This window comes from Telopea speciosissima, chromosome 4 (assembly GCF_018873765.1).
Source record: "Telopea speciosissima isolate NSW1024214 ecotype Mountain lineage chromosome 4, Tspe_v1, whole genome shotgun sequence".
NCBI classification, from domain to species: Eukaryota; Viridiplantae; Streptophyta; class Magnoliopsida; order Proteales; family Proteaceae; genus Telopea; species Telopea speciosissima.
In genome coordinates this window covers 27,768,283-27,794,591 of record NC_057919.1, presented here as the reverse complement: position 1 = coordinate 27,794,591, position 26,309 = coordinate 27,768,283, and the positions used below count along the sequence as shown (strand labels likewise).

Genomic DNA, 26,309 nt, shown 5'->3' with positions numbered 1-26,309 from the left:
AATTTCTGCAAAGAAGTAGGAGGTCATGGGTTTTTGGGAGGATTACGGGCCTCTCATGGCTATGTTGGCCTTGCAGTTCACCTATGCAGGTGTTGCTCTATCAACAAAAGCTGCTCTTGACCATGGATTAAGTACCAGAGTATTTGTGGTTTACAGGCAAGCCATTGCTACTCTTGTCATCACACCCATAGCTTATTTCCACGGAAGGTAAAATAAACAGAACCCCCTTTCTCTCTCTCGCTCTTTCCCTCTCCCTCCTTACTTATACCTGCTTTTATGTTGAAAAAGGGGAAACAGGGCAGCCATTGGACTGAAGAGCTTCTGTATGATGTTTATAGCTTCACTTTTTGGGTATATTTTCCTCTGTTTATAAGAGATTAAAGTCTTTGTTGCCTACCTTCTGCTACATTTATTTTGCAAGTTGATAGGAGATTTTAATTTATGAATTTCTTTCAGGGTAACAGCGTTCCAAAATTTATATTTTGAGGGTATACATTTGGCATCTTCCTCTGTTGCAACAGCCATGAGTAACCTTGTTCCTGCACTTACTTTCATAGTCGCAGCTTTTCTTGGGTAATCTTCTGAGACCCGTAACTTCATTAGTATAGATTCACAAAGTGAATGAACTCAATCAAATCTAATCGCCTTGGCGTCCTAACATTTAAAACAGAAGAACAACGAACAAATCTAATTGTGGATTGGGTTTAGGGTTTGGGCTTTCAGATATGAGCTCCACCACTTCATATTGAAGTACAAAAATAAAATTGAACTCCAAAACAATTATACATTTGGTTGCTCTGTTACCCTGATTCCTAGATTTAATGCATTGTGTTTACTAGAACTGGAAAACCCTCCAATTTAAGTCTTCTAGCTTACTTCCTAGTTTTACTAAATTATACTTTCGATGAAACTTTCCTCTTGAATCATTTTAGCTTGGGAGAGTCTGAACAGCGTGGAAATGCTGTGATTTGCATTAGATGATGTGGAGATACCTAGTATCCTGGGAATTACTGTTTGGCCAATTCCTTGTTATTGCCTTTTTTGTTCCTTTTCAAATTGTTTGTTCCCAGTTCCAACCATGCCTTTTTGGGCTCTTTCTACTCTGTAGTTCTGTTTCCCAGCACATTTTCTTCTCCATTCCCTCATAATTTGTTATGTGCCTAATGAGGCTCCATCTAGTGTATGGGCATTTAGGCCAGCCTAGTATGGGATAGGTTAAAGGGCTTGATTTAACACATTTCATCAGCTCATAGAGTGAAAGCCGTCAAGGGCTACCTGCTGTTAGGCAGAAACTCTGTGGTAGAGTGAAACCGCTTGGAAAGAGCTACCTATTGCCAGAGCGAGAGCTGCCCAGAGTGAGAGCCGCCGAGTATGAAGGCTACGGAAGTGTGGTGGTTTGTTATGTGTCTAATGGGGCTCAATCTAGTGCATGGGTGCTAGATTGGGCCAGCCTAGAGTGGTATAGGTTAAAGGGCTTGATTTAATGCTTTCCATCAATTCTGGAGCTTTTGGCATGTCGGTCAGGTACCTAACATAATTGGGGTTCCTACAGACTCCATGCTGATTTTTGTGTCAACTCATTTGAGTTTTGAACACTAATCAACACAAACCTTCAACCTTCACCACCTCACATTCCTACTGCACGAGGCTTACCTATATATAAACTCAATTATGATGATGCGCTATGGTGCTGGTTCATTTAAGCCTCATTATCCAACATGCTTCAATGCAATCAGGTTAGATTTGTGATTAATCTCTGCTTGAGCTATCTGCCAATGAACATGCACTCCATTGACAATTTAAGAGGTTACTGAGCTCAAGAGTATTTGTTAACAAAAGCTACTAAAATGACAACTATAGAGAAGAAATCAAATCTTGGAGTCTTGTAACATTGTTCTGTTTACCTCCAACAAATATATCAGATGGGAGAAAGTGGATATTAGAAGCATTAGAAGCATTGCTAAGGTAATTGGGACCTTCCTGTGCGTTAGTGGAGCCATGTTCATGTCATTTCTGAAAGGTCCAAAACTATTGAATACCAAATTTTCAACAGAAGGATCAATTTTTCTCTTTGGTACCAAGCACTGGTTGACAGGATGCCTCCTCCTCATGTGCTGTTGTTGTTGCTGGACATTTTGGATGATTTTTCAGGTATTATTCTCCCGAGATTGTTCCATGTTCTTCTATGAGTTGCAGAATTAAGATGGTTGATATTTTTCTTCTGTCATGGCTATCAGGTGCCCATGTCAAAGCAGTATCCAGATCACCTCTCTTTATCTGCTTGGATGTGTTTCTTGGGAACTTTACAATCAGCAACTCTCGCATTATTTTTAGAACCAGATCCAAGGGCCTGGAATCTCAAATCCAACATTGAATTTTTCTGTGTTTTCTATACAGTAAGTATCCAAAAGCTAACTTTTAACTCATTAGTTTTGTTATATATCATCATAAAGTGCTCATAAATCATAATTATGTCCTAAATGTACAGGGGACAATAGGATCTGCTCTCTCATATTTTGTTCTATCTTGGTGCATTTCCAAGAGGGGGCCACTCTTTGTATCAACATTCAGTCCTATGTGCACTGTGATTGTGGCCTTTTTTGCTTGTTTATTTCTACATGAGGAACTTTACACAGGGAGGTAATACATTGATTCTTGAGTTTGCTGTTACGATTTTCTTTTGGATTTATATTTTGGATGTAAATAATAGTGGTGACTCAATAGTCTTACTAGTTGTTCTGTATTCTTCAGCTTGCTTGGTGCAATAACTGTTGTGGCTGGCTTGTATGCTGTCCTCTGGGGTAAAGCAAAAGATTTAGTAAACACACACACAGATGGACAGCTGATAAATGAATCATCGGAGAGTTGTAAAATCGATCTGCAGGAACCTCTTTTAGAGAAAAAATCCCATGGTGTTAATGGGAGATGAAAAATATACTTTGGAGAATGAAAGAGATAAAACAATGAATATTATAGTGCTGATGAAAGAAGGCTGCCTCTGTTTTGAGTGTGGTTTTTTTTTTGTTTACTCAAAGGGTCTTGAATTCAGGTTTCTATAATATTTGTAATTTTAATTTTTGTGGAGATTTCAGTTTGGTGAAGGAAATGAAATGTTCAGAAATGTCATTCAATTTTTTTGGAATATATTATGTCTAAACATTTTGGACATCATTGCTGACTTCAATTACAGAAGGCAGATGGAGAAAAACCTAGTCTTAAATTTGAGGGGTTTCTTTTGGTTTCTGAAGTCTGAATTGACTCCATGACAGGCCTCCTAGTGATGTCTTACCATTTCATGATTTTTGAGTTTCCAAACACACGAGTTTGACAAAACAAGAGCTTGATGGAGAAGTCCAGCAACATAGCAAATAGATCAATTGCAAATGCAATCACTTTTTTGTGTTTTGTTTTGTTTTAATGTAAGAGCATTATAATCTATCCACATAAACTAAGAAGTCTTCTTACATTCCTTGACATCCAACTCAGTAGCTATACAAAACCACTCAGGGAACTCTTCCTTCCACCCAGCATTAAGAAGATATTCAAAGACTGTGTGCAAGTTGATCTCATTTTCTTGCCACAAACCCGAATTTAAACTTGAACTCTCAACAATAAGAGATACTAAAAATGTCTTTGACAAATGGATACAGATACAAGGGACATTGGTATTCATCCTTTTTTAAGTGATAGTTTAACACAGTAGACTCGATTGATAAAATCTCTGCTATCGATATACATCTGGATAGAAATCCTGTTTGCCGCATCATTCGTTTTGTTCAGTTTAAAAAAGTTTGAATCTACTACCAACAATGCATTCTTGTATGGCTTACTCCATGAAGAAGTATACATGGCCCAGCCATCTGGTTTAAAGAAATTTGTCAACAATGCATTCTTGCATGGCTTACTCCATGAAAAAGTATATATAGCCCAGCCATCTGGTTTTGTTAACCCTGCCCAACCAACTCATGTGTGTTGACTTCATAAGGCCCTATATGGCCTTAAACAGGCACCATGGGCATGGTTCCATTGCCTTAGAAGCAAGCTCCTTGAACTGAGCTTTCACAATGCCAAATCTTACACCTCCTTATTCATTTCTCACTTGAATGGCTATCTCATAGTAGTCCTTGCTTATGTCAATGATATTCTCATCACCCGCAGTGACAACATTATCATTTCTTCACTTATTCATGATTTAAATATGGCGTTCAAACTCAAAGCTCTTGGCCCACTTCATTATTTCATTGTAATTGAAGCATTGCCACTTCCACTGGTCTTCTTCTTTCACAGCATAAATACATTGAGGATCTTCTTCTCCACACTAGGATGGATGGGGCAAAGGTTTGCTCTACTCCAACAGCCACAAGAATCTGTCTCTCCAAATTTATTGGTGATATGATGTCATGTTGTATCGAAGCATTGTTGGCGCCCTTCAATATGCTACTGTTACTAGGTCGGAAATTACATACTCTATAAATAAAGTCTCCCAATTTATGCATTCCCCTACTATAACCCACTGGACAAATGCCATTGAGTTTGGTCTTCATCTCCAACGTTCCCTCATTCATAACTTCTCCGATGCCATTGGGCAGGATGCCCCAATGATAGGGCGTTCAACAAGTGGCTACTCAGTGTTTCTTGGTCCAAATCTTGTATCTTGGATTTCTAAGAAACAGGGCACGGTGGTTCGATCCAGGACAGAATTAGAATACCGTGGGTTAGCATTTCCCACTGCTGAATTATCTTGGCTCCAACATCTTTTGCAAGAATTACACTTGTTTCTACCTGTACCTCCTGTTCTCTGGTGCGACAACTAGATCAACTGATTATAACTGAGTAACTTCTTGTAACAGCTTGCAACAGCTATACATTCAAATGCTTATAAATACTACTGAGACTCCTTATAGGTGAAATGAGAGAGTTCATTTTATCAAGAATTGCTTTAAATAGCCTCGTTGTTGACACTATTCTTGGGCTGAAAACTTGGAGGGAATAGAAACACGCGTAACGTAATGTTATCAAACGGTACCTAAGCCCTTGTGACTTCCTGTCTTTGATCATCATTGTTTTCTCAATAGACGGAGTCCCAATTTTATTTCACCTTTTCAGTTTATATATAAGGATATTTACACATGCCTCCCCTTAAGTATCGATTTATTATCGATGCATTCATCTTTCTTCACTATTTACACGTACCTCTCCTATTTTTCTAAATATTTAATAAGTTAATCCAGTCTGTTAGTGATTTCCGTTGGTGACAAACGGTAAGTGTGTTTTAGAAATTTTAAGATCAATATTGTTGGATTTTTAATTGTTTTAAAATTAAAGATTCAAAATACGGTTTTGTTGGAGGGTTGAGTGCTTTCCTAATAGATACTTAAATAGCCAATAGGTGCCTATTGGAAGGCTTGTTTGAGTGGCTAACAAACAAGCCTTATGGGAAAAGACATGAGTTGGGACATATCTCTTGGAGACATCCCTTAGTGGTGTCTCTTCCTCTCCTATATAAAGAGAGGAGGTCTTGCTCATTCTCTAACAATTGCTTTTGAAAATAGTTTTAGAAGCATTTTTAGTTCTTTTCCACCGTAATCGATCAGTGTCAATGAATTAGTGAATATAGCCTTTGGACACCCTTTGTAATCACATTTGGAACTGCAACCTATGTGATTAGAGAGTTGTTTCATCTTGGAGGTATAGATGCATGGTCAACCCGGATTGCAGAATTGGGGCATCTAAAAACCTTAAGGAGAGCATCGTTTGATGCGACTCAACTCTACCATTTATTGTTCGGATTACACAAGAGGACGTGTAATGTTGATGCGGTGCGATACTATTTATCCTACCAATCAGATAAGTCTTGTATTTATTATTTATTTAGTTTCTAGTCTTATACTTGCTGCCCATGATATTTTACTCTTACAATCTTAAGGTTTTTAGATGCCCCAATTCTGCAATCCGGGGCATCTAAAAACCTTAAGATTGTAAGAGTAAAATATCATGGGCAGCAAGTATAAGACTAGAAACTAAATAAATAATAAATACAAGACTTATCTGATTGGTAGGACAAATAGTATCGCACCGCATCAACATTACACGTCCTCTTGTGTAATCCGAACAATAAATGGTAGAGTTGAGTCGCATCAAACGATGCTCTCCTTAAGGTTTTTAGATGGGTATAAGACTGTAGAATTGCTTGATTTCGTATGTGAAAAAATTTGTTCTATATTTATTGGATTGAAAGGGAGAGCGTCTCTATTACATACACTGAACATGGCAAACAACACAAGTATTTGTGAAGTTTGATTTTTCACATGTATCATTCTCATTGGACATGAAATGCTGTCAATGGCATTTACCCAAAAGCCTATGTGTGAAACGGTTGAAAGCACTAGTTTGTGGAGAGTACTCAAAAGAAAGAGGGTGCTGGCTTATTTCTTGTCTAAGAGTGAGTGGGTAAAGATATAGATGTCTACCTTATTATAATATGCTCAACAGTTCAAGGACAGATTGCAGCCACCCATTCAAAAGGGTGCATAGTTTTTATAGTTTGAAGAATGTTGCATTGGGTTTTGAGGTATGCACAGATTGGGTTTTTTGTTTAGTGTTGCATGGAGTAATCCATGAAGATGAATTCATGGCTGGAAAGGACTGATTTCTCCATTAACATTTTTAGAAAATAAGCAACCTTGAAGCCATTAAAGGCTGCTACAGCCGTATGGGTCCGTGCATAGCCGTCCAAGTTAAAAAACTTGGGAAACCAGTGAATTTTCAGGGCTAGAGATCGATGGCGGCAGCATTAAGAATGATCTTTGGTTGCCAACCCAATCGATGTGCCTCTTAGATGCTTTACAGTTCCATGAATTGATTTGAACGTGCAAATGGCGTTTACATGTTAGTTTGCATGAATAGCGCGCATTTGGTTGTTGGTTTATACAAACCGGATACAAAGATCATATCATATTAGTAGTCATGCATGTTGTTATGGTGGATAGTCATGATGGTTCACTCAAGTTGCATGATTGTATGTATACATATGTTTGTTTATTACTTCATGCATTCATCTTTAAACAAAGAGCTTTGTTTGTCTTATCTGAACCATCATACCTTTTTAATAAATAGTTCTCTTAGTTTTATTGTGTTTCTGGTTTATTACGGATTGATTAAATGCCAGGAAGCCTTGTTTCGTTTATTATCATATGTTTTATGAATCAGTCCCGTCGTTTGTCAGGCGGTGCATATGATTATCTTGATCTATTACTCTTTGACATGTGACTTGTTTTTGGGTATCGGATTATTTAATATTTCCGGATCAACCATCCAAGGGACAACGATTTTCTTCTCAAGAGGGGGGTGAGGAAAAGGTTGTATTTGATGCACCAAAAAGGTGTGGTCCGTTGGAATTTGGGGCAGGGACAGGGGCAAGGAAAAGTAGTCACCCGCTACGATGGTTGAAGTGAAGGGATATGAGTTAGAAACCTCTTGAAACAATAGAGGGAGAGGATGCGAGATACACATCTCTGGTTTGCATCGAGTATTTGGGAGTACCCACTGTAGTTAATGTATTCTGTCCCAAATGATTTCATTGAAAGTTTGGGCAGTAGTTCTCCTTATGATTTCACTATCCATCATAGTATTTAAGATTCCTCTCACAGGGAATGTTTACAGCAGCATTACATATCTTCTGTGGCCATTGAGGGTGATAGTTGAGGACTGTTCGTACCTCGTTTGGATCAGTTCGTGTGTTCCCAAGGGACTACCCACTGTTGCACTATTCTCTCTTCTATTTTCGTTTGAATTTTAGAAGGTGAAAGAAATGTTTAGTATCTTTTAAATTTTGTGATACGTATAATGAGTATGAGAGATGTTATTGGGTCCAATTGTAATCCGATATGCCCAATGCAGCCATATCTATTTGTTTGGTTTGATCCAAATTATCTATTTATTGGCTAATAAAGCCGTGTGACCAAATTGGTTGGCTTGGTCGGTTGTCCTTTGAGACAAATGGCATGGTTTGATACATATTGGTTGAATGCTTATTCTATCAAGTATTGGTGCATGTAATTATGTATATATATAAGTGCATGGTTTCATGACTGTTTATTGATAAGCTATAATTTGATATGCAAGTAAAGTTGCATGGTTGAATTAGTATGGAAGTGTGGGGGTCACAGCTCTCTCACAAGGACATTCTCATATTGTAGTGGCTTATGTCTCTGAATATGATAAATCCAATATGTGGGGGTTATTATGAGAATGTGTATATTTACATGTTGAGTCTCTTTTAAGAGATATATAAAGCCTAAGTAGAGTGATAATCTCTACCTGAAAATTGAATCTAATAGATATGTTTAGGTTCGGTTATGTAAATATTTGGAAGGTTATCTTGGTTCAAAGGTAGCATGTAAAAACATGTGTTGGTGGTTGTGATTCATGGAATCGGTAATTTAAGCCTAAGTTATAGGTTCCACCATGGTTTTATTTTTTATGGCTTCGTAAGAAAGTTGGATCTGGAGCCATAAGGCTATGAATATAAATAATAGATATATGGTGATGACCAAAGCCAAAAATTATGTTACGAAATACAAAGGGTATGGTCAGTAGAGAAATAAAGACTAATATGTCTTGGTTACATATATCTGGTGAGGTTAAGGAAGGTAGCGTTATCAGCTCAGTATAGTCGGGACAAGAATGACTAATACTATTATATAGCCTCTGACCATTATTTTGGTATACATTTAAGGAATGAGTTTAAAGCCTGTGTCATAGGTCATGTGATGGACACCCAACCTATGTGAAGAGGTTTAACTCCTGAATTAGGTTCAAAGGGTACAAACGAAGTCAACGGATGACCTGACTAGTACTACTAAAATTTACTCATTCTGGTTACATGGGAAACTAGTACCACCACAATGAAATGAGGATGAGTTAGATACTCTTAATCAAGCCAAATCCTACGAAAATGTGGGGGTGTGTTAACTGTGGTGCACATTGGCTGACCTTAATGGATGTAGGAGGCGAGACCGCCTACCAATGAGAGTTTTAAAGGCGAACTTTTTAAACGTCCATGAGACCAAGATAGGGGACAAGGCCGGTTAAAAATGTCCAATTTTGTCATGAACGGGTTAAGTCACGTAAGGTCGACTGGTAGGATATGGATGGTGAGCTTGCCGGCTACGCCAATGAGGAAAGGTTCAAGAAGTCTGACTTCACCCGTACTCTGTAGCGAAGTTCATCAAACCTAGTGTAGGTTCAAGTCCGAAAGACACCTGCAACGATGTGTCCTACTATGTCTAATATATTCACTATTCAGTGTTTTGTTTTATCGGTATTTTGAATCTGTGGGGGATTGTTGGATTTTTAATTGTTTTAAAATTAAAAATTCAAAATACGGTTTTGTTGGAGGGTTGAGTGCTTTCCTAATAGACACCTAAATAGCCAATAGGTCCCTATTGGAAGACTTGTTTGAGTGGCTAACAAACAAGCCTTATGGGAAAAGATATGAGTTGGGACATATCTCTGGGAGACATCCCTTAGTGGTGTCTCTTCCTCTCCTATATAAAGAGAGGAGGTCTTGCTCATTCTCTAACAATTGCTTTTGAAAATAGTTTTAGAAGCATTTTTAGTTCTTTTCCACCGTAATCGATCAGTGTCGATGAATTAGTGAATATAGCCTTTGGACACCCTTTGTAATCACATTTGGAACTGCAACCTATGTGATTAGAGAGTTGTTTCATCTTGGAGGTATAGATGCATGGTCAACCCGGATTGCAGAATTGGGGCATCTAAAAACCTTAAGGAGAGCATCGTTTGATGCGACTCAACTCTACCATTTATTGTTCGGATTACACAAGAGGACGTGTAATGTTGATGCGGTGCGATACTATTTGTCCTACCAATCAGATAAGTCTTGTATTTATTATTTATTTAGTTTCTAGTCTTATACTTGCTGCCCATGATATTTTACTCTTACAAATATACCCTTGGTAGGGTAAAATGATATTAATGTCCTCCTCCTCTTCTTCTTCTTCTTCCCCTCCACCTGTAATCATCCTCAACCTGTGACCACATCACATGTGCTTGTGCACCTCTACCTATCCACTCTGCTCCCACCTGAAACCCGCGACTCTAAAACCTGTTGTTCGCCCCAGCGTCACACCTGCAATCATCTGAAGCACCCAGATAAAGGGATAGAGAAATTATCAAAGACACAAATACATCATAGCCCAAGTGATCAATTACATGGTTTGGCTTTCACATGTCAAAACTAACTGAAATATTCCTCGGTTTAACAGAGAACAGCAAGACTAGCGCAGACCCATGGCTGCCAATTGATATTCAAAGGCTTAAATAAACCCTGGAATGAGGAGAATGGTACCTCTAAGGCGAACTGAGGCAACGAACCCAATTGCTCCAACAGCTCAATCAACAGCTTGGATTGCTTATTAAATATTTAGAAAAGTAGGAGAGGTATGTGCAAATAGTGAAGAAAGATGGATGAAACGATAATTAATCGATACCTTAGGGGAAGCATGTGTAAATTTCCCATATATATAAACTCTACAGAGAGAAGAGAGAGCATGGTTCTACGTATCAGTATTGGATCCGTACTGTCCAGTTTTGCACCTTATCGATCCTAATACCGTGTAGATAACGTATTGGTGATATGGTACGGATAAGAGGTAAAATGGCCACAAAAACTATTTTTAAAGGAGGATAGGGTCAAATTTATCCAGCATGACTGATCTTTGCCAATACCAATCCAATACCGTATCGGTTTCCAAGTTGACTGATACCAGTTCTGATACCGTGCACTAAAACCATGAGAGAGAGAGAGTACGGGGAGATCGTGGAAAGAGAGAGTGAGGGAGGGAGTTTTTTTTTTTTTTTTTTGAGGTAGAAATATTGAGAAACTTTATTAAGATCAATGTGAATTACACATTGATGAAGTTGAACATAACTCTTGGATCCATGGATCGGAATTTGCCAGACTATTGTGCACATTACCAACGGCGCCTTCCTCGCCAGGGAGTCAGCTACACTATTAACCTCCCTTGGAACATATGTAAATGAACAAGAAGTAAAATAGGACGACAAATAAAGAATATCATCTACTACTGGTTTACTTCTAGTGGTGGGTAACATAATCCACGTTGGAGATAAGATACCAAATCTCTATGATCCGTCTCCACCAACAAATGCTCATATCCTTCAGAAATACTTTCTAACAATGCTGAACGAATGGACATGGCTCCATCAAAAAGCACCGATGTAAACACAACAAAGCATAGAAACAACATGAAGAGAAGCCCTTGTAGAATTTCGAAATATAAATCCAAGATCTCCGTTGGCTATTCCTTGACAAAAACTAACATCACAATTCACTTTGATATACCGTTGTGGTGGTTGAGTCCATTTTGAATCGCATAAGAGTACATTGCAATCCAAAATAAAATTTGAAGTGAAAGTTGGTAACATTTTATCATTTAAGAATTCCCAATGAGAGAGAGAGACACAGGGGTATTTGAAGATAAATTCTATTACAAAAGCTATTTTTATCAAGTGAAAAATTTATCAAAAAATATCGTACCTAAATATATAATACTAAAATATGATGCCATATATTTTGGTGTTTTTTAGAATTTTTAGACTTTTAATAATTTTAATTTATTTGTATGACAAACAGAACACTAATTGGACACGTGCGGTGCGCTGCCTGGCCCTTACCTCCCTACACAGGGGCTCGCAAAATAACTACTGTGCCCTTAAGAATTTTGCATTTCCATGGGAGCTTGGCGGTCATTTCTGATGGCCCTGTGTCTTGGCGCTGGGGCAACGCACTGCATGTTCTCAAGTAGCATTCTTTCTCCCTATTTTTATATACCGAGTGGATTTGGAACTGAAATCTTTCCAAATTCAACCCTATTGAGGGTTCTTAAACCTTGCCAACTTGAATTCAATAGGAGCCTTGAAAAGAGCAAGAGGCAAAGCCGATATTTGGTTGATATAACCTACCAAATTTGACAAGTGACGTATAATAGAGATCTACAAATTAATTGAGCAGTCATTGTGCCAAATCTTTCGTCCATGTAATTCAAAGATACACACAAACACATAAAAAAATAAATATAAAATCTCAATCCATGTAGTAAGCGTGTCAATTGGGCACTCAAACTGGAAATCGGATCGATACTAAATCGTCAAAAAATTGGAACCGACCCAGTCATTAGCTTATTGGGTAGGCTTTGGACCTATCGATAAATTATTGGTCTGATTCTTAATCTACCGATTAAATTATAGATCTCCCAACGGTTCTTAAACTGATAGACCAACTAGAAACTGTTAGAACCGGAACCGGTGGAATAGAAATAAATTCACATATCTTAATCCTTAATATTTTATAATTCTTAAGATTTAAAGTCATGAGAGCTATTGTCAAGTCCTTCATTTTTTCTTTTAGTTTTTCAATTTTGATTGGTACCTCTTGTCTCATGTACTATTTTATCAACGATTTTACTATTAATACAAAGGTTCATTTGAGAATTCTAATTTAAGAACATGTCTTAAAATAATCGTAATTTGTCAGAGTGATGGCATTATTACTTATTAATTAATGAATATAAAACAAGAAGATGGCAGGTCGCATATCTAGTGTGATTGAAATTATTGCCTTATTGTTTACTTAAAAAATTTAGTGTCTTATCATAATATTATTGAATATACGCAACAGGTGTTAGGGAGTTTTTTATTTATTTATTTTGGACTACTTGGAACCGATTAGGAAGTGGAACCGGCCTACCCATTAATTAGTGGTTCTAGATCTAAAAGTTAGAGCCAATTAGCTTATTGGTCCAATTCTGGTCCTGATTAGGGCCGAAACCGTTAAAGAACCTAATCAACAGCCTAGAACCGGATCAATTGACACCCTTACCATGTAGACCATGGTTTGAGGTCTTGGTACCGTATTGTCCGCATCGGGCAATATACACCGGTTTTGCAAGCGACCGATCCTGATACCGTGCTAACAATGTATCGGTGATACGCTATGAACAAGGGGTAAAATGGTCAAAACCCCATTTTTAGAGGAGAATCAAGGGCTGAGATGTCCGATACAACCAATCCATGTTAATATCAATCCGATACCGGATTGATTTCCGAGTTTATCGATACCCGTTCCAATACCGTGCATTAAAAGCATGATGTGGACTTAAAAGTGGAAACTTATGGAAGGGTTACTAATCTAATAAAGAAAACACAGTAAGGGATAACCAATTCGAGGCCTAAAATTTGAAGGACCCCATCACAAAGCACAACCTTGGCCAATCACCTGCTCACAATAATTATGAAAAAGAGACAAGCTGGTAATGAGTGTACTGTGTCAAGTGCAAGCATAAGTGTGTTTGCGAAGCTCAGTAGTTTCACCAAAAAAACAAAAAAAGATAAGCTCAGTAGCTCACCATATCGAGCTTACAAATTTACATATTTATCTCTGCAAGGGCCAAGGAGAGGCCATGGGTTGTTTGGAGGAATACGGGCCTCTCATGGCTATGTTAACCTTGCAATTCTCCTATGCAGGAGTTGCTTTATCAACAAAAGCTTCTCTTAATCATGGAATGAGTGCCAGGGTCTTTGTGGTTTACAGGCAAGCCATTGCAACATTAGTAATTGCACCCATAGCTTTTTTCCTTGGAAGGTAACATAAACAAAACCCTCAACCTCATCTCTCTCTCTCTTTTTCTCTCTCTCATATGGTTTCGTGTTAAATAGGAAAAGGGCAAACAGGGCAACCGTAGGAACGAAGGCCTTCTGTATGATGTTTACAGCTTCACTTATTGGGTATATTTCCTCTGTTTATAAGGGATTATATTGTCTTTGTTGCTACTTCATTCTGATCTATCTACGTTCCTAGTTATACAAAATCTTATTTAATGGAGTTCTTTCAGGGTAACAGGGTACCAAAATTTAAATCTTGAGGGCATACATATGGCATCTCCTTCTGTCTCCTCAGCCATGGGTAACCTTGTCCCTGCAATTACTTTCTTGGTTTCGGCTTCTCTTGGGTAAAATCATCTAAGACTCATGAACAGATTAGTTTAGATTTTGGAAAGCATGTGGACTCAACGAAATTTATAATCTCCTCTTGGCATTCTAAATTTTTAATTTCTGAAACAAAAGGACAATTAAAATTGGGTATTAAGCTTCCATCTTAAAATCAATTGGTTCAAAGTGGGGTGGCCTCGTCTGGCTCTTATACTTAATAGTCGGAGCCTCAATACTCCCCCTTACGTGCAGGCCTTCTTGTGGACTCTGTCTTCATGGGTGGGGCAGAGCACATCATCGACGAAGGCCCAACGTATCTGCTCTGATACCATATTAAGCTTCCATCTTAAAGCCAATTGGTTTAAAGTGGGGTGGCCTCTTCTTCATGGGTGGAGTAGAGCACATCATCGACGAAGGCCCAACGTATCTGCTCTGATACCATATTAAGCTTCCATCTTAAAGCCAATTGGTTTAAAGTGGGGTGGCCTCTTCTGGCTCTTATATTTGCCAGTGGGAGCCTCCATATTGGGAAAGGGGTTAAAGTGGAAAATAAGATTGAGTTCATATTTATGTTTGGGAAAAAGAAATTCAACCCAAAAAACACTGTCCATTGTGATGTTCCAGTTGATTCGTAGCTTTATTCTTATTTTAAATGAATCATATTCACTGAAACAGGCCACTTCCAAATTTGAACTTCGTATAGCTTGATTCTTAGTTTTAATCAATTTTATTCACCCTTTGGTTTTGTTTTTATTTATTACATTTTTTTGTCAACATTTTGGCCCTCAAAAAATCACACAAAATATCAAAGGGTCAGAAAGCCCACTTAGATTTACTCAACCAAACAACGCTAAACTGTAGAGTTTTAAGTCCTCCTAACTTCATGTTGATTTATGTATTAATTCATGCATTGAGCTTTTTAGACATCGAGGCTATGTTTGTATGTCAAGAAAATAAAAGAAAATTTTAAAAAAGAAATTTTGAATTTGAGGAGAGAAATATACACATAAATCAATCATTGAATCATCATGATTTTTGTCTCATTATGCAAGAAAATCATAATGGCAGGGTTCGAGTTGGAAACAGCCTCTCTGCAATAACAGGTGTAAGGGTGCATACAGTATGACCTTCCCCAGACCCCACAATGGCGGGAGTCTCCTACACTAGTTAACCCCCCCCCATATGTAAGAAAGTTGTCGAGCTAGCAATGCTACAAGTAATCCTAAAGCTAGTTGTTCAGCCGTTCAACTAGCAACGCTTTGATAAAGCATGCAAGGCTTTGAAAGAGTGTAGTTGTTCATCAAATGTCAAGCTCGAAAGCTTTGAAGAGAGAGAGAGAGACATATACACATAAATCTATCATTACATCATCATGATTTTTGTCTCATTATGTTTTTTTTTTTCCTTCTTTTCTTGGCATCCAAGCATAGCCTGATTGATGTAAACCTTGAACCTTCATTACTTTTCAATTGCCAAGAGATACTTTCAACTATGATGATGTACTTTCAACTTTAAACCTTCATTACTTTAGGCCTTATACAACAACAACAACTCAGTCTTATCCCAACTAAATGGGATCGGCTACATGGATCATTGGGATCCAATTAGCTCTATTGATGTTATACTTGATACAATGACTAAGTTATGCATGTCTTTCCTCACCATTTCTCCTAGGCCTGCCCTACCTCTTTTAGTTCCTTCAATATGAATTCAATCACTCCTTTGTCTAGAGCATCCCAAGGCCTCCATTGAACATGGTCATGCCACCTCAAACAACTTTCTCGTAGCTTATCCATGTATCGGGGCTACTCTCAAATCTGCCCTATCAATCTTTACTTTATCCTTCCTAGTTTGGCTACATATCCATCTCAACATCCTCATCTCCTCTACACTTAGTTTATCTATATAACCTTTCGTAATTGTCCAACATTCTGCATCATACATGATAGTTGGTTGTTTGACTATCCTATATAAAATTTTTCTGTAAGGAATACGTCGACCACACAACACACAGATGCACCTCTCCACTTCATCCATCCTATTTTTATTTTCTATGAAACATCATCCCCTATATCACCTTCTTTATTTATGATTGAACTCGGATACCTAAAATAATCACTTTGGAGAAGCTCCCTCTTATTAATTTTCATAATCTCATTGTCTGTCGTAATGTAACTAAAGTTACACGCCATATACTTCGTCTTCGTTCTACTTATCTTAAAACCTTTGGATTCCAAGGTTGATCTCCAAAACTCCAACTAACCATTATTAATTCTCTGCTTTTCTCTCATCCACTAAAACAATATCATCAACACAAAGTGTAAATCGAACATGGGCCAGGCCTGGTCCAAGCCGCCCACAAGGGGCAAGCCGGACCCGACCCAACCCGCTTGGCATGGAGAGAACCAGCCACTTAAATGGTTGGGTCTCTTCCCCCCTCTTTGGTCGATTCCCAATGGGAGTCAAAATAGGGGCAGGGGTCTTAGGGTTTTGGCTTTAAATAGAAATCCTGTAACCCTAAGACCACATTATTTGAGAAACCAAATTCTCCCTCTCTCCAGTAGGGGTGTCAATTACAAGATCGCACCGGTAAAGCCGACCGGTACTGACTGATCAAAAACCAACCCCAACCTGATCGATTAATGAATGTGCCGGGCTTAAGCCCGTCCGAATATTACTCAGTCGTTCCCAATGCATTGTGGGAGACCGACCGACCGACCAAAAGTTGTTTCAAATGGCCCCTGAATCCTGATGCATCTCAGCATATATTGATATAATAGTATTTATTTGGTTGAAACTGACCATTTTGGGAGTCCAACCCTGACAAAACGTGTTCACAGACCTTACCATCTTTATTAATTCATAATATAAAATATAAAAATCACAATCACAAAACTACTAAAATGTTAAACCTCTCAAACCTAAGTTATTTCTCTTTCCCTAACCCTAATCCTTCTACGCCTCACCGCCTCTACTCTATGACTCCATGATCAGTTCTCAGTCAAACTAAGACTCTTGCTGCTCGATTCTACCTCTCATAGATTATGGCAACGTAATATCTCTCTCTCTATCAACAGAAGTTCTTTGATCGCTAAGTGTTGCTCTTGCTAGACGATGGCAACAAAATCTCCATCGATGCCTGCTCCTCCTGCTTAATGATGGTAACAAAAATGCTCTCTCTTCTCTGGCCATTTTATTTTCCAATCTCCATGAAATAAACCTTGATCCACGGTCAATCTATTTCTTCTGTTTCTATATCCGATTCTACTAGTATTTTTTTTTTTGAAGTGACTTATAATGTAATTGGATGATCTTCAAATTTAGCTTCCTGAGTCTAATTTCTCACAGAATGGATGCCTATTTTACCCGATTAAAAACCGACAATCGACCACCGATATTAAATATGTCCATGTCTGCCATATGCATGCCCGATCTCATAAACGGGCGGTCACGATGTAGAGGTTAAAAATGATGTGGCCCGATCAGGCCCGACCGAAATCGACCGTGACCGACCGGTTGACACCCCTACTCTCCAGTGTTTTGTGTTCTCTTTGGGATTGCATCTCTTCCTAGGGATTTATGGTGTGGGGTTCTCTGTGGAGAAGCCTATCGTGATCATGGAGATTCATTCGTGTGCTCGTAATCATAAGCTTGACTTTTGATCCTTTTTCCACTGCATTTTCATACATATTCAGAGGATGTGCATTAAAGGCTGCCTTTTTAAAAAAACCTTGGCAGTAGGCTTATTGCCCCCTACCGGGTTCTTATAAAAAAAAAAAAAAGGGTGATGATCAGATTCGTTTTTATCTTAGGGTTTTTTGGGAAGAAGATGGGTGAAGTGGGAATCCCTTCACCCACCCTCTTTCTTTTTTTTCCTAATTGGACTGTAATTGTGATTGTATGCCTAATTGATTTTAATTGCCCTTATTTTTTTATTTTTGCTATTATGTGTTTGCAAATTTAAATTGGCAATTTTACCCTCCCTAGGCGGTATAGACTTTATTTGACTCATACCATATGGGTAAGAGGTCAAACCCCATCCCATGCAACCCATGTGATTTTATTTTGTATTTTATGGGATGGAATATTGGTACTTGTGTAAGGGATATGTTTGGGATGTATGTGCGATAGAGTTGGTACTTGGACACGATACAAAGTGCGGTGCTCCTCAGTAGTAATGTAGTAGGATTCTTGAATATAAAGAGCTGTTTGTAATTTGTAATATTTTATTTTTTGAGAAGCCATGTAATGGGAGCCTACTGCACTGTGTATCATAACCTTGTATCGACTCGGCATATTACTTTAAGTACCAATCTGGGTCTCTTGTGTGAGTCCCTTATGTACCTGATGTATGGTGCATTAAATTGTGGTTTGGAGATGCCCTTTCCTCCTATTTTGTTCGAAATCAATTAAAATTATACGTTCCCAAACCCACACATTGTGAGATTTGATTATGAGCCTAGTCAAATTTTTAGTCTCACCGTGTGGAAGAGGGAACCGTTAATTTTAATTAGGGTTTCTTGAACAAATTTGTTTTTATAAATGTATACTAAATGTCCTCCCTTGCACATTGTAGTGATGGCTACCAAGAATGTTGTTGCTGACCTTAACCAAGGCAACAAGTTGGATGGAACCAACTATGACATGTGACATCGTAAGATGAAGTTCTTACTTAATGAACAATATTACCTTGAACACTTGACCACTGAAATGGCTAATCCCGATGAGGGTACTATCGTCCGTCACCGTCAAGAAAAGGAAGCCTATGAGGCTTGGTTTAAGGGAGACCATAGTGCTCGCTTTATTATGTTAAGCTCGATGCACGATGATCTCATTGGCCAGTATGAAAAGTGCAAAACTGCCAAGTCCATATGGGATCTGGTTAAGTTAGAATATGGCGGTATATCAACTACAAGGCTGCGAGCCATGACCTTGAAGTTTGAGGTGTATCATAAGGACCCCAAGCACAACATGGTTGAACACCTTAGGGTTGTGAAAGACATGATACGAAAGTTAAATGATGCTGGGGGTACACCTTACCGATGAGCAGCAAATTCAAGCAGTCATTATGACGTTACCTGATTCCTGGGCCTAAATGAAAGTGGTTCTTACACATAACGACAGTGTCAAAACTTTCAATGACATTGTCGCTCATGTGGAGCTAGAGGCGGAGCGCCTAGAGGCAACCCAATTGCCCTTGTCGCCCAAGTGGGGCAGCGCAAGACTTTTGGGTCTAAGTACAAGAGATAAAGGAATACAAGGAATCAGGGATAGGCTTAAAACGTTGCACCAAGTGGAGGCAAATCCACCAAGCGCAAACGTGGTAAGCGAGGTGGAAAAAGAGATATTACCAAGGTCAAGTGCTATAACTATCAGAAGATGGGGCACTTCGCTCGTGATTGCACTGAAGCGAAGAAGGTGCCATTTCTATCCCTCTCTCTTTGTACTTTTGTCTGTACACATGTTTTGGTTGCCAAAATCCAATTTGACTGGATTGTAGATACGGGAGTAATAAGACACATAGTGCATGATCGAGGGGGTTCGTAGATTATTGCTATACACACCGAAAATCCAATATAATCTGCTTTTTGTTACTGCACTTTTGACTTTAGGTTATTCATTTTTTTTTATGGTGACACTTTTGAGATACTTTTAGATGGTAGTTCTTTTGGACAATGCAAATTTGAGAATGGTTTTATTAAATTAGACTTAATAACTCTTGTGGTTACTTCTTCATCTTTTGTAATTAATATTGATCTTTATTCGAAATCAATTACATGACATGCTAGACTAGGACACATAGGTCGAGATAGGATGGGACGGTTAGCTAGAGAAGGCCTTCTTGGCCCACTCGCTAAAATCAACCTACCGACATGTGAGCCCTATTTAGCTGGTAAGGCCCACCAGAAGCCTTTTCAAAAGGTAATCTGGGCAACCTAGACCCTAGAGCTTATCCATTCGGACATTTGCGGACCAATGAATGTAAAGCCACGCATGGTGCTTTTTATTTTCTTACCTTCATAGATGACTATTCGCGATGTAGTTATGTCATTTTGATCTCTCACCGCTACGAAGCATTAGATTGCTTCAAACGCTTTGTAACAGAGATTGAGAATCAACAAGGCTAGAGCTTAAAAATTCTATGCATTGACTGAGGATATAAATATTTGTCAGATCAGTTCAAAGAACTGTGTGAGGAAAAAGGAATCACCAGACAATTAACTATTCTTTACACTCCGCAGCAAAATAGTGTAGTAGAGCGAAGGAATAAGATACTTCTAGATATCGTTAGATCGATGATGGCGCAGGCCAATCTCCCAATATCTTTCTAGGGGGGATGCTTTATTGACCGCTGCCTACATCCTTAATGGTGTACCCTCACAATCAGTTCCTTCCACTCCCTATGAATTATGGAAAGGCGCAAAATCCACTTTGGGGTATATGCGACCATGGGGATGTGCGGAATATGTTCATAGTACTTCCCATAAGTTTGGGAAACTTGGCCCTAGAGATAAAAGCATATCTTTATATGGCTATGTAATGTACGGTGAACATCTTTATAAGATATTCTGATACCTCTAAAGGCTATGTAATGTACGGTGAACATCAAGATGGAGGAATGACTGAGACTGAGTCCCGTAATGTTGATTTTCTTGAGACTGATTTCCCTAGTATTAGAGATGCTGGGACAGATCTTGATGTCTTTGAGATAGAGACTGATGAATGAAAACTTTTCACCTACTCTTAGCGAAGGTGGAGAATTAATAATTCATTATGAGATTGCCAGAGAGGGTGAGAGTGATCATCAGCCCAGTGGGAGTGCGCTACTTAGTGAAAGCACATAACCCGAAGGACAAGATCCCTTCGCACGTAGGAGCGCACGTGGACATGTTCCCCGTCATCGTTTTGAGATTTAAGGGGATGCCCTCCTTTGTGTTCCAAGGGATGAGGATGAGCCTGCCTCAATAAGTGAGGCACTCTCCTCTCCACCTAAGGAAATGTGGCAAGCTGCTATGGAAGATGAGTTGAGTTTTATGAGTAAGAACCAAGTCTGGGAGTTAGTTGACCTTCCGCCTGGACGCAAAGCCATTAGGAACAAATGGGTTCTGAAGGTCAAGTGCAAGGTAGATGGTTCAATTGACAAGTATAAAGCATGCCTTGTGACGAAGGGATATACCCAAAGAGAGGGTGTAGACTATAATGAGACATTCTCCCTTGCGGTGAGAATGACCTCAATTCGCCTCATTCTAGCCATTGTCGCAAAGTTGGATTTGGAACTCTATCAAATAGACGTTAAAACTATTTTTCTCAATGGATAACTAGACGAGAAGATATTTATGGCTCAACCTGTGGGTTTTAAGAAGGAGGGACAAGAGCGCAAAGTATGCCGTCTCAAACGTTCCATCTATGACCTTAAGCAGGAGTCCAGGCAGTGGCACATTAGATTCCATCATGACATTACCTCTATAGGTTTTAACATGATTGAAGAAGACCACTACGTGTATGTTAAACGGTCCAAGGAAGGTTTCCTTATCCTATCCTTATATGTTGATGACATCTTGCTGGCTGGGAATGACATTGAGATGATTGTCGCCATTAAAGAGTGGTTGTCCTCTATTTTTTAGATGAAGAACATTTTGTGTTGGGCGTGAAGATTGTGAGGGACCACACTAGGAGAATTCTTAGTTTGTCTCAAAAGACTTACATAAAGAAAGTCCTGGAGCGATTCCATATGAACAACTCGAAACCTATAGATACTCCAATAAACAAGGCATGCACTTTAAGCCTAGACCAGTGCCCTAAGACTGATGAAGAGAGAAACCAAATGTAATACCTTATGTGGCAACAGTAGGTAGTCTGATGTATGCGATGATGTGCACACGTCTAGATATATGCTTTGTTGTTGGCATGGTTAGCCGTTACCAGAGCAACCCAGGACCAGTTCACTGGTAGGCAGTAAAGAGAATCCTTCGCTACCTACGTGGAACTACAAACCTCTTGCTCACCTTCAGTGGTTCAGACTTGAGACTAAGAGGCTATAGTGATGCTGATTGGGCTAGTGATAGAGACGAGCGCAAATCCACTTCAGGGTATGCATTTATCCTAAAAGGCGGAACTGTTACTTGGAGTAGCAAGAAACAGACCTGCATCACCCTATCCATGATGGAGTCGGAGTACGTCACATGTTCGACAGCAGTTTAGGAGGCCATTTGACTCAGAAGGTTCTTGTAGAGACTTAGTGTTTCTGCTCACTAAGACGATGTTGTGCTTATACAGTGTGACAACATGAAAGCGCTTGTATTTGCGAAGGACCCCAAGTTTCATGGTAGAGCTAAGCACATTGATATATGGTATCACTACATTCGAGATATGGTTGCGCAAAGGTGAAGTTGTTCTGCAACATATCTCTATTGGAAATATGTTGGCTGACCCTTTGACAAAGCCCTGCCAGAGATGTTTTCCTAGTTCATGTTAGAAACCTGGGACTCAGGAGGATTTGATGCGTTTTTTTTCGGAACACTTTTGTGGATGGACATTTATTTGTATTCCTCTTACATTATTAATGAGAATATTTATTTGAGCAATGTTGTGTGTATCCATTCATTATTGTAAAGATGTCACCAGACATTGAGTTGACCCACTCACACGGGTGACTCACCTTGGCGCTTGTAGATAACGAGTAAGATGAGCCTATAAGCATTTGTGTTTCAAGGTGCCTTAGTTAGAGCTAAGATGAGACCTTATCTAGTCCAACTTAGAAAATACCACATTTCTATATAGCCTGTGGAAAGTTGAATGTGAGGTTTCAAGCAAAAATCATGAGGGTGACTGCACTAGAAACTCAGGTTAGGTGCTTGAAGTAGCGACTAGACTAAGATCCGTATAGCATTTATATTTTCGTAAGTGGCATGCCAACCTCAATGGGAGTTGCGCCATAGCATGCATATCATACTACATGTGCTTATACCGACCAACTGTGAGAGTGACTGAATGGATCCCTACTTCATCACTGTGTGAGCCACGTGGATTATATTAATCCCACAATACCCTTATCACTTGAGAAAATGTCATGAAGAGGACATTCAATGACGCTACTTTGACGTTCTCCTTAGGACCATGGATGATGTGGTCCAGTGGGAAACGATTGGGAAAGCTATTGAAGATAATTGGTATGATATGAGGGGCTGAGGGAAAGCCATCTGACATTACACCTTTGTTTTGTGACTCATTGCCCAGGCGACTTGTCGTATTTGTGATCAATGTAGTCATGAGTGCATTACATATAAAGGGTTAGCACTGCTCATTATGAGGGATCAAGAGTGCTAGATCTAGTGTAATTGGATTGTTTGGGGTATTTCGAGATTGTTAGTGAGTGATGTACTATGTTGGTTAGATGGAAGCTTGATATAGTACTCTTACCCTGTATTATCTCGATAGGTCGCACGCCCCATTTTCTGTATGAAGAGTTATACAATTGAGAGAGACTTGGATGCATAGTCAAACTAATGCGCCCCATGTGGGCGAGTGGGAGATATAAATCAAACATGGGCCATGCCTGATCCAAGCAGCCCACACGGGTAGGCCAGACCCAACCCGACCCGACCCGCTTGGCATGGAGAGAACCAACTACTTAAGTGGTTGGGTCTCTTCCCCCCTGTTTGGTCGATTCCTAATGGGAGTCTAAATAGGGGCAGGGGTCTTAGGATTTTGGCTTTAAATAGAAAGCCTGTAACCCTAAGACCACATTATCTGAGAAACCAAATTCTCCCTCTCTCTAGTGTTTTGTGTTCTCTTTGGGATTCCATCTCTTCTTAGGGATTTATGGTGTGGAGTTCTCTGTAGAGAAGCCTATCGCGATCGTGGAGATTCATTCGTGTGCTCATAATCATAAGCTTGGCTTTTGTTCCTTCTTTCACTGCATTTTTGTAAATATTTAGGTACGATCTAAAACCGAGTTTATTTGGATCTCAATTATGTGATCTAACACAAAGTATATACCAAAGAACTTCATTTAGGAAGAGGCTAAATTAGTTATTAATGTCTAAAAGGAAGCTATCAGCCAATTAACATGCACTCAAACTTACAATTTTATAGGTTATTAAGTTCCAAGAATCTATTAGCAAAACTCTTAAAACTACAACTGCATATAAGGAACCAAAGCGAAAGATGTTAACATTGTTCTGTTTTTCTTCAAACTCCTTAGATGGGAGAAAGTAGATATAAAAAGTACAAGAAGCATGGCTAAGGTAATTGGGACCTTCTTGTGTGTCAGTGGAGCAACTTCAATGTCACTATTGAAGGGTCCTAAACTATTGAGTATTGAATTTCCAAGAGAATCATCAATTTCTCTCTTTGGTAGCAATAGCTAGTTGATGGGCTGCCTCTTTCTCATGGTTAGCTGGTGTTGCTGGTCATTTTGGATTATTTTTCAGGTATTCATCTTTTGAAATTACTCCATGGTCTTCAACCATATAAGAAATCAAGAAGGTTAATACTGTTTCTTCTATCTTGGCTAACAGGTTCCAATGTCAAAGCACTATCCTGATCCGGTCTCTTTATCTGCTTGGATGTGTTTTCTGGGAACTTTACAATCAGCTACTCTGGCATTCCTTTTAGAACCTGACCTAAGTGCCTGGAAACTCAAATCCAGTATCGAATTTTTTTGTGTTTTTTATTCAGTGAGTGCCAAAATATAACAGTTGAAATGGTTTTACCTAATATTCTGTTAGGGAGAGATTTAATGAGGAGAGAACCTGTGAGAGATTTCTTCCTTTTTCCATCTTATTATATATCAACATAGAGTGCTCACAGTTATGTTCAAAATATACAGGGGATTGTAGGATCTGCACTGTCATATTTTGTTCTATCTTGGTGCATATCCAAGAAGGGGCCACTCTTCTCAGCAACATTTAGTCCTTTATGCACTGTGATTGTGGCTGTTTCTGCTTATCTACTTCTTCACGAGGAGCTTTATATAGGAAGGTAAGATATTGATTTTGGTTCAATTTCTTCTATTGTTTTTTGTTGTTGTTAAGGTTTTCTTTATGGGTTTTAAGTATTAGTAGTTACTCATGAATCTTACTAGTTTCTTTGTTATAATTCAGCTTGCTAGGTGCAATAGTTGTTGTGGCTGGTTTGTTCACTGTGCTTTGGGGTAAAGCAAAAGATGCAGTAGACACAGAGAAAGATAGGAAGCCGATGAATGAATCTTCGAAGAGTTGCAAAATTAATCTGCAAGAACCATTACTAACTGATAAATCTCATAATGTTCATGGAAGATGAAATATATGTTTTGGGGAAGGAAAGAGAGATGAAACATAGATGATCAAAGTGTTGATGAAAAACGGCTATCTTTTATGCCATCAACACTAATTTCATATTTTGTGTTTATGGAAAAATCTTCTTGATACTTCAAGAGCTGATAAAATTACTTTCAAGTTTTAACTTTACGTTTTGGCCCTCAATTCAGTATAATAGTATTTAGTAAATGAAACATAATTTTATAATCTTGACTTTATCCCCTTCCTGCCTTCACAAATCAAAATGAGCGAGCCCTTCCCAACTCTACAACTCTATCTTTACTCTTCTTCTTAACTCCCTTTTGTAATCTCAAACTGAGGAAAGCAACAGTGTAGCGAACAAAAGTGAAAACTTTTGAAGACCAGCTGTAATGCCCTGCCTTTCGATTCGGGAATTAGGCCGTTAACAGTTCAAGAATCAATACATTTCGGGGAAAATAGAATCCGGTATCATATCTATGAGCAATAAATAAAATCAATTCATCTAAAAATTTCCAATTAACCATCCATAACAGAGAATATCAGCGGAAGTCTTAAATAATTCAACATGTACCTTGTTACAGTCATCCTCAAAATCCTAAACATGATGTCGATTACATACAACCCTCCATAACGTCTCAAATTAAAATCCTTGTTTATAAACTCCAAAAATTTAAATCTAAGCTATAATATCTTCTAACAGCAAAGATAGTAAGGTCCATCATTATCATCACGAGGCTCCTCTTCTCCGCTCGCCCATCCACCAAGTAAGGTTTCAGGTTCAGTTTCTATGGGCACACCATCTGAAATCATATAAAGGGGTAAGCTTTTGAGAAAAAAGCTTAGCAAGTACACATCATACAACCCTTCAAGTATTCAATCAAAGGTCTTGAAACGACAATCAATAGTCAAGAGTAAATTAAGATTTAAGACAACAAATTGAATAGAGACAAGGAACAGTTTCATATCATGCCATGCATACGTTATATAAAAATA

General features: G+C 38.7%; 1 protein-coding gene and 1 pseudogene across 2 annotated transcripts; both read left to right on the top strand.

Annotated features, from left to right (window-relative positions):
* On the top strand, positions 1-25,432 carry LOC122660416 (WAT1-related protein At4g30420-like). Of its 2 annotated transcripts, none has more exons than XM_043855719.1 (8): positions 1-207; positions 298-351; positions 457-573; positions 1,923-2,151; positions 2,238-2,396; positions 2,489-2,640; positions 2,752-3,004; positions 25,395-25,432. In XM_043855719.1, exons 1-7 carry the CDS (start codon positions 26-28, stop codon positions 2,927-2,929), a joined length of 1,071 nt encoding a protein of 356 aa, XP_043711654.1. In that variant the 5' UTR covers positions 1-25; the 3' UTR covers positions 2,930-3,004; positions 25,395-25,432. The 2 variants fall into 2 exon arrangements, with proteins under 2 accessions (XP_043711654.1, XP_043711653.1); XM_043855718.1 differs by having other exon boundaries at positions 289-351.
* Positions 13,446-25,388, top strand: LOC122660415 (annotated as a pseudogene).
* Positions 25,433-26,309: the final 877 nt, after the last annotated feature.